This window comes from Manihot esculenta, chromosome 13 (genome assembly GCF_001659605.2).
Source record: "Manihot esculenta cultivar AM560-2 chromosome 13, M.esculenta_v8, whole genome shotgun sequence".
In the NCBI taxonomy this organism is placed as follows: Eukaryota; Viridiplantae; Streptophyta; class Magnoliopsida; order Malpighiales; family Euphorbiaceae; genus Manihot; species Manihot esculenta.
Genome location: NC_035173.2, coordinates 4,421,726 through 4,437,265, shown reverse-complemented (window position 1 = coordinate 4,437,265; position 15,540 = coordinate 4,421,726). Strand labels below are relative to the sequence as shown.

At 30.9% G+C, this 15,540-nt stretch overlaps 1 protein-coding gene across 4 annotated transcripts; it reads right to left on the bottom strand.

Moving 5' to 3' along the window:
• Window positions 1-3,406: 3,406 nt before the first annotated feature.
• Window positions 3,407-13,887, bottom strand: LOC110629553 (probable serine/threonine protein phosphatase 2A regulatory subunit B''delta). 4 transcript variants are annotated; one of them, XM_021776575.2, is made up of 13 exons: window positions 12,919-13,887; window positions 12,109-12,351; window positions 11,859-11,964; window positions 11,603-11,702; window positions 8,707-8,812; window positions 8,475-8,565; window positions 7,113-7,254; window positions 6,568-6,715; window positions 6,331-6,440; window positions 4,856-5,012; window positions 4,654-4,779; window positions 4,383-4,532; window positions 3,407-4,129 (listed from the first exon to the last, which is right to left on the bottom strand). In XM_021776575.2, the coding sequence occupies exons 1-12, from the start codon at window positions 13,075-13,077 to the stop codon at window positions 4,392-4,394; spliced, it is 1,629 nt and encodes a 542-aa protein (XP_021632267.1). In that variant the 5' UTR covers window positions 13,078-13,887; the 3' UTR covers window positions 3,407-4,129; window positions 4,383-4,391. The 4 variants fall into 4 exon arrangements, with proteins under 4 accessions (XP_021632267.1, XP_021632269.1, XP_043805461.1 ...); XM_021776577.2 differs by lacking the exon at window positions 12,919-13,887 and having other exon boundaries at window positions 12,081-12,351; XM_043949526.1 differs by lacking the exon at window positions 12,919-13,887 and having other exon boundaries at window positions 8,707-8,831; window positions 11,603-11,964; window positions 12,081-12,252.
• Window positions 13,888-15,540: the final 1,653 nt, after the last annotated feature.

The window sequence follows — 15,540 nt, the reverse complement described above, 5'->3', positions numbered from 1 at the left end:
ATTATTATTATTATATGATTGCACTGTAATTGCAAAACTTATTGCTTATATTTGCTCGAATAATATATGAAAAAATTACTACTGGAGAAATTTTAATTTAAACGTCTTTATTTTTGAGTTCGTCTTTCCGTTAATTTGTACATTAATAATTTATTTTTTTATATAATAAATTTTTTAATTTAATTTATCAGTGAAAATAATAAGTTAATAAAAAAATATATTCTGAGATTTAAAAAATAAAATTTTTTAATATGTATAAATTTAGTTCATGAAAGTGCTCAGACCCTTTCTTTTTATGTCAAAGACTCATTCTCATTTAATTTCTCAGGTAAGGGTGCAAAATGATTGAATTGTCACGGTTTCAGATTTTAATATTGGCTTAAAATTTCTGTATGCGTGCACCTGTACAAAGAAAAAGTTAAGACCTTCTGCCCCATTCTCATAAAAACTTATCATATGAAAATATCATGATCGGATAATTATAGCCACACAAGCATATCAACAAGCAACCATACATAGAGATTTATTGAATGGGCTACTTATTTTATTTCAGAGACAAAATAGTTATTACACAATCATGTCAATGATTCATTCCCAACTTGCAGACAGGATAAGTGATTGTTTCACATTACATGTGAGATTAAATTTTTTGTTATGAAATTTAAAGTCCCACATATTTAAGTTAAAATTTAAGATGTTAGATCGACACGGACCCGATTATGAGGTATTGGTATAATAAATTTGTGGGAGATTTGTGATCTAAATTTTTTTTTTTTAAGGAATTAAGCAAATTGATAAAAGAATAATAAAGAACCAAAATTTCAAATTTATCAGCCAAAAGTCTTTTCGTAATTAATTAATAAAAGTATCAAAATAAAATTTAAGGAAAATTAAAATTTTACCGATCATATAAATAGATTCTATTAGAATCATTAATTATAGTAAATCTCATGATATAAGCAATTTAGAGTTTATTTATATGATTTATATATTTTTTTTAAACATATTAAAATATATTACAAATTGTTTTATCATTTTTTTTAATTAAACTAAACATAAAATAAAATATAAATGTAAATATATGGTTAATTTTTTTAGAAATGATAAAAAATAATAAAAACGAATTTTTCATAGAGTATAAAATCAAGCTAACTTTTATTAATATTTATTATAAATATGCTAAATAATAAATCATATTAATTTTAAATATTCCTAAAAAAATAAAATAAAATAAAATCCTATTGATGATAATTAGAATAATTTAATATTAGATAGTGCAATAATTTTTCAAAGTAATCGTAAAGACAGAATCAATTAAGCCAACGTAAACAGTTCCTATACAATTTTCACTCACTTGATCAATTAAACAGCAACATTAACCTCAACATCATGCACTTCTTTTCACTCAGGAAATCTTCCGAACACTTGGCGACTTTAGGATCATAAGAAATAGGTGGATGTACAAAATGTTGAAGTTCCTCGTCTTCCAACCATGGCCGACCTTGACCTTGAGAAAAAAATGCAGCTGAACAAAGAAGGACAATTAGCAAAACAACAAATTGAGTCTTCATCACTACTGCTTGCTAATTAAACTTCACTATTAATAGATATTAGAAAGATAGAAGAAAAGAATGAGTGAAAATAAAGAATTGGATAGCCTTTTATAAATGCTAGAACATGAGTTCTACTTCATCTCATATACACTATGATTGGTCATTAATCAATCTTGATTATCATTAATAGTTTCAAACTGAATTTTATATGAGAAACTTAAAAAATAAGATAAGTACTTTTCAAAATTTTTATTTACTTAGTAAAATAATAATATATGTATTTGAATTTATACAATAAAATATTATTAGGAGAGATCTCTTTTCATATAAAATCAAACAGGACGAAATGGCTAAATCCAGAATGATATATCACAGATTCAAAATAAATTGTCTTTCTTACCATGCTCAAAAAATTATTTCCAAATAATAATTATTCATGAACATTAAAAAATAAAATATTTATTAAAAATTATTAGTGATAGATGTTTGATTGTTAGAGGTCAGCAATAGTGTTATCTTGTAATACTCATCACTGAAAAATATCATTTTTATTTTGGATATTTAAAGAAAAGTAAAATTTATTTCTCTATAATTAAATATTTATTTAAAAAGAGAGTGTCAAATTACTCGATTTTTAAGTTTTTAACGTTGATGTTATTGGCAGAGTCGGTTCTTGGAAAACTTTAGCCCAAATAGTATTCTTATAGTATGAATATGCCATGAAGAAATGTATTTATTTATTTTATTATAACTTTTTTTTAGATAAGGATATGCAAATTCTAACAAATTTTAGGATTCAATCACCGCCAGCTAATATCTTTTCTTATAAATTAACAAAATGAAAAATTAATATATGTCAAGATAAGTATACGTATATGTTTTTCTTGTCAAGTAATTGTAGGCAGCCACTATATTTAGAATATTTATTTAATTTCCTGTTGATTTTTACATACAATACATTACCATTTTTCAGGGCCCACAATTACTAGCTCACAAACCTCCTTAATTATCTTTCGTTCCATTGTTACCAAACTTCTTGAGCTTCAATCTTGAAGCTTTTGTAATCGCTGTCGGTGCCCAAGTTCACTTCTTATAGAAATTTAGCCCATATAGTATTTTTATACAAGTATGAATATGAGTTTGAGAAGGAGTAGCTTGGCTTCAATGGCACATCTTTAACAAGATTCCAATGTTGTACAACTAACGATGCATTAATTAATGAATCATACGGTGATACTTCTCTTGCCTTGTCAATAAATGCTGCAGAATTAAAGACTACTGAAACAAAAAGCCAGAAGTAGTTTTGTACTACTCTTTCTGTTTTGGAGTGTTTTCTTCTCTTGAGGTTTTTTAAGTTTTTTTTTTTTGCTAGTTTTCCCGGTTGTTTGCCTTATTTTTGGAAGTTGCTCTTTAGTCTCTCTTTATCTGACTGCAGGTTTATACTCTATTGCAGAATGGAGTGTATATATTTTTGTTTATTGTTTTGGTTTTTTGTTGAATGTCAGCAATGCTCAATAGGGCTCGTTTTTGGTGATTTTCTTGCACGTTGAGAAAGCCTCTCAAATTGAGGTAGTTCCTCCCGATTCTGGCAGCGTTAATCTATTGTTTCTGATGATGTTTCCCAGCGGGGACTTTGCTTTTATTATTATTTTTTTTAATATTCAATGTAAAAATACAAAATGTAAGTTTAGTCGACATATTAATAATATATGTTTTATTCTTTACCCTTTTTCAAGTGATTGTTCCATCTTATAGGATAAAAAGCATGTATAATTAATTATTAAACTCTTCAATCAATAGAATAGAAAATACCAGACAGTCACTTTTTGCTAGCATTTCCCTTAAATCTTATATTGAATCTCAATATCAAATTTTATTGCATCATATTGCACGACAGCCTGCCAAACATTGCATTAATGTAAACGAGGCTGTGCAACAATGAAAGAGGACTTCACAAAGATAGATGAGGATGTATGCGTATGATAGGATGTAGAGTCCTGTTTTATTCTACGTCCCAAGGATATGATAGTATATTAAGTACATCAGTCTTCACAAACGTATCATATCAGAAAGTGTTGTTTCCCACATTCATTTCTCAGCAGAAAGGTCATCGTCTTGATCATGAACCAACAAAAGAACATTGAAACGTTGACGAAAGGCTAAAGATGGAATAAATCTCCTTCTGAAGACCAATTTCATGGGAACAGAAAAATGATACCAGCCATTTTTACCATAGAAAAGAAGCATAAGGAAAGGAAAATCAACCAGAAATGTAGCTGAGCATCTGGAAGCTATGATACCAGTATGAACTATTGTCAACTGGGTGGTGAACAACCGGACAAGCAGCCATCTCTCACTTCAAATGACTCCCCAGGCAAATCAAGAATTTGACACCACATGGTCATGGGGTGCAGCAAAGGGCAAGCACAGATTATTGGACAATAGGCATGTCCAAGACACGCCCAACCCTGAATGTAGAGCTCTGAAGTAGCATATGTCGATAAGCTTCACTTGTGGAGTAATTTCCCTTTTGCGCCAAAACTCAAAAATGCAACAAGAAACATTTACACAGGCAGCTGCAGAAACACAAAGATCACTACAATTAAAATTCCAGTTACAAATTATATTCTGCCAAAAATTGAAAGTAAACCAATATCAAAACTCTTCAAAGAACATGCAACTCCATGAAATTCCCTTTACAGCCTTTCAGTGAAAAAGTTCCAACTTCAGAAGGGGCAATTTCAAAAATCCATGTCCAATTGAATGTTCTGAATGTCTCTAACTTGAAGGATGTCCACCTTCAGTTCTGGATCCACAAGTGAATTTTACCTCGTAGAGTTAGAAAGGAGCCTCAAGTGATTCATCCCAAACATCTGCACTTCCATTTGAGACATCCTCCACATCTTCTTCCATTGAAAGCCTGATGTACTCCCTATGTGCAAAGCGATCCCACTCTGTCAAATTTGGTTCCTCACGTTCCTGATAACACCAAAATACGCAAATCAGGCAATTAAAAATTTCAGTAGATATAAACTACAAATTGAAATCCCCAATAGGTAATCATATTAATACTAAGAAATAGAACACCAGAAGAAATTACCTGGCGAATTAGAAATGGATCACGGCTTTCATAAGCCATGAATTTATTGAGATTGAACAGAATATTGAAAAAATTTCCCGAGAGTTTGCTTCTTTTCAAGTCACGCAATGTTATATAATCTTCTACCTGAAATGTAACTATATCACCACAAATAAATCTAACACAAAAAGAAGCATGAATATCAGAAAAAAGCAGGTTTTACCTCTGGTGCGATCATATCGACTATTTGACACAAGATATCCTCAAATAGCACAGGCTCCTGAGATATGCACTCCATACGGTGCAACTGCTCCTCATAGAAGAATTGCATTTCATTGGGTGTCAACACGCCATTTCCATCCAAATCTAAGCACTTGAACCTGCAAACGCAGCTTGCCAAGATAAATGCACATCTAATACAATAAGAAAAAATTTCCAGACAAGATAAAGCTTCATGAAGTGGTCCTTAGGTCTTAGGCCTTGATCCCAGAGTCCCAGACACAAGTGATGCTGTTGCAATATGCTCCAATTAAAAAAAAGCATTGAACAAGGGATAAACAGCAGCACTGCTGCTGTTGGAAGAGCACCACAGGTTTTGACTTTTTCCACGAAAAAAAAATGTCTGTTTATAGTTAGAGAAGCATGTTTCTCCAAATTAATTGAGGGGAGAACCATGCCCTCACTTCTTAATGGCAAGAGTGATAACTAATTTGACAATTAGAAATAACATTGAAGGATCTGAGCACCAATAGAACACCTTCCTTGGAATTTACAATAAAAAATAACATCGAAGGACCTGAGCACCAATAGAACACTTTCCTTGGATTCCCTAAAATTCTGGTTGTGTGCCTCAATATAATGAGTAATTGTTCACACTTTATTTGTTGATAGAATCACACCTGTGTAGATGGAATATTTCAGCCTGAAGGGAGATGTATTCGCTTTCTACAGGATAGATCAAATGAAAGAAGTTTATCCATGTACTGTTGTGACTCGACATTTGGAAATTCAAGCAATATACAGGTTTTGGTCAGTGATTACTTTTTGTAGACTGTTTCTTTGGTTTCTGGCTTTTGTCATCCTGGAATTTCACTTTCTATCTAAGCTGCAATTTTAGTTAGTAGCCATCTTTGTTGGAGCCAGTGCACTGCTTAGTATTTCTTCTAACATTTTTTTTTCAAACAATAATTTTTGTTATGATTTGTGTGGAGGCAAAGAAGAAGAGGTTGACCGTTCAATTACGTACATCTACAGAAGCCTGAATTTATTGAATTGTTAATATTATCCCAAAATTATATTTACTGATGGAGAAATTTTAAGCTCATCACCAGATTTTGCAATCTGCTAGCAGATTAAAACACCATAGTATTGACACTACCATATTATCAAAGTTTCTGGTTGTAACCATATTATGTAAACATGTGCAGCATTAATGGAAATTTCAACTAGCAGTGAAGAAAAATACTGTTATGGTAAACCAACTTGTCAATATTTATACAGCATGGTCTAACATGCACTAGTTTTCTACTTTATTCTTATTGCCAACAACAGCCCATGGATACAAGTCAAATTAACCATTTCCACAAAACAATTCATACAAAATAGCTAATTAAACCCAAGTTCTGGTAGCATATTTGCAAACAACACTTTAAATTTTATCACGTAATGGCTAATTTATCATGAAAACAAAAAGTTTACCAATATTCAAGACTAGGCTCCGATGACTTATCCTCTTCTGAAAGCATAAAATAAACAAAATCTTCATAGCCCATTTTCCCTTCAATATTGCTAGTAAACTTCCTTGGAACCTGACACAAAATTAAAGCACAAACACAACAGAGATGTGCAGCTGATTTAGGAAAAATGCATCTATACAAATTAACATTGACTAGATTCAAACTTCAGAGAGAAAATCAATTTACGAAGCCAACAAACCTGTGAAAATATTCTGTCAACAATCCTGTAGGTGAGGGCATGATTCCCATATCGAAGGAGATTCTCCTTATCAATCAAGAAATCATGGTCTGTATCCAGTTCCCAAAACTTGCAGTATATAACATAGAAATGTTCATAAGAAAAGTACCTGAAACAAAGAAAACACAACCAATCTCACTTCATCAATTATTAACTGAATGGAATATACCAATAAATCTCAGATGCAAATCTTCCAGAATATCCTTGCAGCATATAAGAATAAAAGTCTAACATACTATTTTTAAATTATAATAGAGTATATTTCACTTGCAATTATAGCATTAGCTTAGCATGTACCATGACAAGTTGTGTAGTCTATGTTCACAGATCCATCAGTGAATTTTATACACTCAAATGCATATTTTAGCAATTATAAATATAGTTTTATCCTTACTTTGTAACTAGATTTCAAGGCAAGACATCATCTCCTTGCTAAATTTGCATATTACCTGAAAGGTTCCCATTCTTGATACAAATAATTCATGTAAAAGTTTTTGGACACCAACCTCAGGACTTTGTTAATGTCCTCCTCTTCATCTGCATGTTGCATTGCAGCAATGACATTACCACGTTTCAGCTCCCTAAGGGTAAGCCGGCCGTTTCCTGATCTATTGATGTAATAGAATATTCTATATATGACCGTTTCAGCTGGCAATGGAAGAAAGTATTGAAAAAGAAAATTAATTTATGAACAAACACAATCACAAAGAGAATTTTCCTTTTCTCCAAAGTTTTCTAGAACATTGCTGACTAAATAATTAAACTTATTTTATTAAAATAAGAAATTTACAGATCACTGATTGATGACTAATTGATGTGCGAGATTGCTGCATATCCTGCCAAATTAATTGAAAAGAAGGCCATTGGTCTACAAATGAATCGCGGCCTTCATCTAAAATTCAAACAGTATATATATATATATATATATATATATATATATATATATATACATATATATATATATATATACATATATATATATACATATATATATAGTCTATGAGGTAATCACTGGATAGCATAAAATTTTTTTTAACCCCAATCTTATATATGTTTCAAAATTCTTAACTCAAGAAAACAGAACGGTCACGTCAGTGTCAGTCAAACAGATTGTTGGCACAACTAATATGCCTGTCTCATATTCAACCAAAATAACTAAAATCACTTGGAACATTTTTCTAGAAGAAAATTTGCTCCATACATGTTTCCAGCAAAATTCGAGATCATTCAATCATTGAACTATGCACAAAATCGTACGATTTTCCACTATTGAAATTATTTCCTGTTCACAAGCTGAAGCTAAAATTACATGAACTGATGGAAGTTCAGAAGTCATTAAGTTTATCATATCTACTAGTACTAGCATTCATTTGGACAGGATATATTTCCACTAGTAAAGCAGCAAAAACACTATTCCCCCTTTGGGTTGTCCCAATGTAGGAAAGATACAAGCAAAAATATACCTTTAAGAAACAAATGCAGAAAGATTTGAAAGACAATAGTATTTTTCAGTTAATCAAAATTGTCGCAGTCAATGATTGTTACCATGAAATTGGATTTCACTAAAAACCTGCAATGATGTCTGATCCCAAATAATATTGCATACTGAAAATGGCGATTCAACTATCTTATCCAAATCCCTCTTTCAGAAATCATTCCTCAAAAACAAAACTGTGCCTTATTATCCCAAAATGTATATTTATGTGGGTATGGCGAGAGGGAGTTAGTTAAATTTTGTGACAACTTCCTAGTGGGAAAGGGAAACATTGAGATAAGGGCCAAAACTTCAGTTTTATAATTGAAGTACTAAATATCACCTCCACAATTTAGCCAACAAAAGATATAACACTAATTAATTAGGTGAATACCATATCTTTCCTGAAACTCAGGTGTGCTTTGTAAGAATTCCAACCCTGGATGTGTTGTCAAAAGTTCTCGAAGAACAGGTTTGAAGTCAGTCTGTACAACATTACGAAATAGAAATGATGATGAGTATTTTCTTTGGCAAACAACCACCAAGATGGTAATTATGATCACCTGGAAGCCAAATATAACATGTCAACAAGTGGAACCATGAATAATGGAGATTACAAGACAAACCTGTATCAAGTAATAGTGTTCTGGCTGCTTTAGAATATTGAATATGCAAGTTGTTCTGTCCATGGCCAGCATATTGCCATCCACCCAGTATTTAATGAATGCATCCCTGCAAAAAAATGAAATAACTGAGGATGAATTAGAAATATATATTCAAGAATCTACACATTAGTCAATTGAAAGAGGGTTAAGGGATCATGCAAGAAACATTCATTTCCAAAAGGGCTAATGGCCTACAAAAGCAAAATCTATTTACCCTGTTGTGATCTAAACCAAATAATTTTGGGAAATTAGGCCAATTTTTCAAAATTCTTGAAAGTTTATCCAATTTCTAACTCGGATTGAGGGAAGCTGATATTACATTATAGGTGGCTTATTTTAATACTATATTATGGGTTTCCATGTGGCACATAATTAGGATAGAATGCCTAATTACCCTAAAAATCCAAACCTTCTCACATATTTGCATTTCAAATTTTCTCAAAATCCAAATATTTTCATCTAAAATTGATCATTTTCACATTACAGGTTTAATTTTTTACTAAAACTGAAAAATCAAATCAAATTGAGCCAATTTGGTTTTTCACTTTATGTTCTATTGTTAACTGTTCGGTTAGTAATATTAGAGAAAATCGATTTTTTGGTTCAGTTCAATTAGTTAAACCAAAATAACTAAACCAAAAATATACTATATATGACATTGCACTATTTAGGCTAGAGACTATTATCATATTTCTCATTCTCTCAACGCCTCATAGTTTCCAATCTCATAACTTTCCTATTGCTATGTTATTTCTACATCATTTTCTTTCTCCAGTTCCAACCTGTATCCCATCTCAATTTCTTCTTCTTTCCAATCCCACTCTTAGGCCTCAGTGATTCCTTTCCTGTTTGTATTTGTGGGATTTTATTTGTATTTAGGAATGGTGGTTTTCAATTTTCAAGCAACATTTATAATGTTTCTATGATAATTATGGCCTGTTTATATATTATTCTTCTGTATTGACTATTAATCCATGGAGTGTATTTTTGCATCTCTATTGATTCATATATGTGGTCGCATATTGAGAGAATTTGAGAATCTTGCACTGCATATCATTTTTTTATTGGGAATTAATAAACTTGATAGATCTAAACGAAAAATTTTCAATTTGGCGCAATTCAACTAGTCACTATAATTGATTTGGCTCGATTTCCAATAAATATATTTTCTATGCATAATAGTTCTTATGTTTTACATAAATGATGATGTTTCTCTATAATGGGTGTTGATTGTGTTACTGGAAGAGGATCTAACTCAAAAATTGGATAAAATTTTTAGGAATTTTGAAAAACTAGACTATTTTTATCAAAATTATAATATTTGCATTAAAATACACACAGTATAAGAAGTTTGGATTTTTAAATTAGGCATGGTTATTTTGATTATGTGTCATATGGAAACCACAATAATATTAAAATAATCCACTGAGACTGCCATGTCAGCTTCCCCAAATTCAAATTTCAAATATTTTTAAAAATTGGCCTATTTTGCCAAAATTGAAAAAATTGGATTAAATCACAAAAAAAAAAAAGTAAAAAAATTTAACTTTTTTATGATATAAGGCCTTTCCCAAAATGCTATAGATATTTTCAGTCAACAAACAAGAAATAAACCCAAATCCATCAATCTATAACCAAATACTAATGCAATGTGTCATATGGAAACCACAATAATATTAAAATAATCCACTGAGACTGCCATGTCAGCTTCCCCAAATTCAAATTTCAAGTATTTTAAAAAATTGGCCTATTTTGCCAAAATTGAAAAAATTGGATTAAATCACAAAAAAAAAAGTAAAAAAATTTAGCTTTTTTATGTTATTAGGCCTTTCCCAAAATGCTATAGATATTTTCAGTCAACAAACAAGAAATAAACCCAAATCCATCAATCTATAACCAAATACTAATGCAATACAGTTAAAATGATATCAACATTAAGAGATAAACAACAAATTCAACAAATTGAGATGTCAGAACAGGATGACTTTTCTGCTTAGCTATGTATTGGGTGAAGTTCCAATACTTGAATTTTTCCATATCCCTAAACATTATTTTGGGAAAACGTAAGCAGGATTATTGGAGAAGATCACTCTGATGATGGTTTAACAGCTTAATTTATTGGATTTGCCTCATAATTTTGTCGCTAGGTAGCCTCTTACACATTCGCACAAAAAAATAAACAATAAATGTTTCATATTCTTTATTCTTTCTCAGATTACTTAAAAAAAACTCATTAAGAGAGGAAATCAAAACCATAGGAACATAAACCATCCTCATGGTTATGTTGTATGGACTTTAGGTATACACTAGATTTTTTATAACCTTAATCTTATATTTATTTCTAATCTTCAATAAAGAAATGAAATTCAATCATTGCAAAGTTGTACTCTAAAAGCTAAACACATGTCAAGTTACTCTATCCTCTTGTATAATTGTAAACCATGATTTGCATGTTAATTTAAGAGATGTTATTGGGGAATGAATTACATTACATAACCAAATACAACTCAATGTGACTATGCGCAAAACCCTTGTGCATTTTTAGCCTCCCGCTTGATTACAGAATACAGATATGAGTGTAAGGTATATTATAAAATTAAGCAGTATACCAGCTGTAAAAGACAAATGGACACCAAATTTATCACACAAAATTGGGAAACAAATGCAAATTACTTGCCAATGACCAGTATTGTATTGTCATAGCAGCAGCAAGCTTAATAACAGGAAAGGTGAGTAATAATTGCAAAATGCAGCACCACAAAACAAGCGAAAAAAAAATTCTAAATGGAGGTGTCCCTTGCAATTATTGACATGCTTAAACTCTTAATACAAATATAAGAAACAAAGCAGTGCCTACCTTGTCACTATCCCATAGCAGTCACTATCTATCTTCCTAAAAATTGCAGAGGAGAAGAAAGACGGTAACTTGCAAATTTCCTTTGTAATAGATTTAAATTCTACAAAACAAAAGAATGATGTTAACCACTGTAGGTGCTGATTCCTTTATTTATTCTCCATCTTTGCATCCCAAGGGGCACAAACTATAGTAAATTAACAAAACAAAAAGAAAGCATACAACAATATGTAAAAGAGATAGATATTATAGTTCCAACCATCTATTCGCAATCCATCCAAATGATTACTGAAAAAGTGTTTAATTCTCAAGATACATTGTTCTCTCAGTTCATTCGCCGGTGGACGACCATTTTGAAAATAGAACTGCAAGCACATGAACACATAAACATTGTGAGGATATGATGCTTAGCCTTCAGCAAAGATGAAAATTACAAGTTCCAATTACTCCAATAAGAGTCTCAATTACAAAAGTATCTTACAACAGAAGCTGTCAGGAGTAGGTGAAACCTGAGGTATGAATTCTTGTACTGGTTCACTAACTAATTTTAATGGAGAACCCAAAGAAGAAGGGCCTGTCTTTTGCTTGGACATGCGTGGAGAACCAGATGAACTTCTTGGTGAAAGCGGAGGTGCACTACCAGCAGGAAACAAGGAAGGCAATGAATTGCCCCCAGAAGCACTTGTATTAACGGAGATCCCAAAGAAGTTAACGGGATTGCCAACTTTTGCATCATCAATTAAAGATTTCACCTACACTCAAGTATAATAGTTTATAACAATACCAAATCAAATATACTGCACATCTGAAGAAATGGAAGTTAAAATGAAGTACAATCTCAAAAAAAATAAGGAAGAAATTAAATTGCAATTTAAGCCAAAAAATATCTTAAAGTTGTTAGCTCAAAAGGAATATCACATTAGGCTAGTTCCAAACCTGGATAAGAGGTGGGAGGCATGCACACAGGGGCGGTAAGAAAATATGATTATTAGGACTTGGTAAGGGGAGTAAGCTTGCGGGGGGAGACGGACACATACATACACGCTGATAGGCAAAGCTAAAAATAACATGTTGTAATTGAAATGGAGACCAACAATTAACCGGGAAAAAAAGTGTAGTTCTCCACTAAATAAATCGTGGTCCTCAAAACAACTAATTAATCCGGCAACAAAACCGTTTGACACATTAATTAACAATGCAATCTAATTAAGATCATCACTTTAATAATAACTCATTCATAGCATCAACTGGATATAACTTACAAGCAATTTATAACTGTCAATTATGTTTCAGAGAAATCAAAGAAACAAGAAAAATACCAGTCGTATGGTATCTGGAAGTGACAGCCACTGAGAGAACAACTCCTCTGCAAGCTGAGGACTCGCTTTGAGTACAAATGGAGACACTTCTGGAAGCTGCAACAACTCAGGGTCCAAATAAGGAGCATCTCCACCACCACCCACCATATCGATATCCATGTCACACAATTATCCCTATTATCAATTTTCAAAAGAAGCCAATAGCCACTCCCAAAACCTAGCTATTCACTTTCTCAAATCATCTCTTGCAAGTTACATCAGAATTGCTCAAAATTCACATCATTTTCCTGTCAATCATGCCTCACGGGGAGTTTTTCCCGCTCAGAAATGGCACGCTTAAGAAACCTAACTACCTAAGGCAAGTCCAACTACAAAAAACAGATGTGCTACTCAAACCCAGCAAGGGAAGCACGTAGGAGCTTCAATGCTTCCCGAACTTTCCCGTATAAAGTTTTTTCCCTTTCTAGTATTTTTTTTTCCTGCTTCCTAAGCTTCCTAGCAACTCTTCAAAATTCTCTCAGCAGAAGCCAAAAACGAAAAAATCCAACTAAAAAGCTAAAAGAATTTGTGCGAAACCCTAGAAATTCTGACAAAAATTATCCACAGCACATACTGTAGCATCAACGCCACTTTCCAGAAAGCACTTTGCTCAAATTGTTGCTCTCGAAATCGGAGAATCAAGAAACAGAAGGAGAAATTTGGAAGAGAAGCAAAGGAGCGGTGAATGTTTAGAGAATTGGAAATTATAGAAAATGAGGAGGAAACTACTAGTAGCTGCCGCAGTAGCAGTAGCCATGGGAGAGAGGAAGAAGCGAGTTTCGAAAAAAGAAGACGCGGTTTTGGTTAAACGAAACTGCCATCAACGAGTACGGAGTTGCAGAGACTGTTCAGAGTTGAGACACCTTCGTAACTTGTACGGATTATATAAGCCAGTTCCATACGGTTCACAGCCTGCACCTAGGCTAGGGCTTATAGTTATGGATGAGATTTTTTTACATAAATAAATAAACAAACTAATAAAACAAAAAAATCTTGTGGGCCATGAGTCTTTCTAGCTAGTGGATAAGTATTTCGTTTTCTTTCCAATAAAAAATATTCAAGAAAATTTCATTAATTAATTTTTTAATATTAAAATATTTTTAAATTTTTAAAAAATTTATTCATTAATATTTTTATTAATCTTAATTATTAATTATTTTATTATTCATTTCATATAATATAAAAAAATGATTAATTAATTATTTATAAAAATATTTATTAAATAATTATTTTATATTAATAATATAAATTAATAGCTGTACATTCACAACACGCGGTCTGGTCCCTATGAGCTTACCTTACAATCAATTTGCATTCTTTCTTTTTTTTTTTTTTTTTTTTTGCATACTCTTCAAGCCTCATGTATCCTAAAAATCACCGGAAGCTTTGTCTCCTTAGCTTTTGTTGAGTATTTGTAGGAGAAGGGGATTTCTATTCTCTAGTGGTTCTCCTCTTATAGTTGTGTCCCTTGGTCCGATGGCATATTGCAATCTAGGTCGATTGTCCACCAGGTAATACAAGCTTGCATTAATTGTACAAGTTTTCATGTTTTTTGTTGTGTTTTGCCTAGAACTCTATTGTATAGGTTTTTATATTTGGATTTGTAGACGACGTCTTATCGGTTATTAATGTTATGGATCGAAAATCTCTTTAATTATGAATAATATATAAAGAGAACAAATGAGGTGGATAATATTTTATTTACAACTGCTTTAATATTTAAATCAATAATTTAAATAATGAAAGTGAGCAAATTATATAATATTGTTATATAGTATTCTTGAGAGTGTTAAAGAACTATATAAATTGAATATTGATTAGATTAATTGTTTTTTTTTATAAAATTTAAACTATTGATCGGTGAATAAACGGTTAAGTGTTTGTAGGAATTCTCTTGATTGTGTCGCAACGATCATTAATAATCTAGTGATGATGGTTAGGTCTAATTTTAATAGACAAAATAGATTAATTTTTAATAGATAAATTTTAATTATTTTGAGTCATGAATTCCATTATCAAACGCTTATTAAATTGAATAATTGATAAAATTTAAGTAGTGAATCACATTCACATCGTTATCAAAAATTGATAAAATAAATTAAAATATTTTTATTAAATCTTGAGATAATTATTATTTAAAATTAAAGTTTGATTATATACAAGTAATTTAAATTATAATGATTTTTTTTTCATGATGAATAAAATAAAAAAATTAACAATAATTAATACTTATTTAATTATATTATCTATATTAATATTAAATTATTTTTAAATTAATTTAGTATTTATACTTTTAAATAACTAAGATGCTGATTTCTTGTAACTAATATTACGCAAATTGCTTATTATAAAAGTTTTATTTATGCAGTGTGATTTATAATTTGAAATAAATTAAATAAACATAATTTAATAATCAAGAGCTATTTTACCATATTGATAAAAAGTTGAAAATCAGACTTTTGAACATTTATAAAATTTAAATAAGTCAAGTTCTATAATTTTATTTATAAAAAAAAACTATAAATTTATTCGTTAATCGAAATCTATTATAATCTAGTAAAAATATTTTTCAATAATAATATT

Bases quoted from the DNA above. Each gene is read 5' to 3' on its own strand.
- LOC110629553 (XM_021776575.2), bottom strand. From the start codon at position 13,077: ATGGATATCGATATGGTGGGTGGTGGTGGAGATGCTCCTTATTTGGAC. The intron at 8,813-11,602 runs GTAGGCACTGCT...ATTTTTTTGCAG, and splicing joins TGCTATGGGATAGTGACAAG to GGATGCATTCATTAAATACT. The intron at 7,255-8,474 runs GTATTCACCTAA...TTCCATTGCCAG, and splicing joins TGAGTTTCAGGAAAGATATG to CTGAAACGGTCATATATAGA.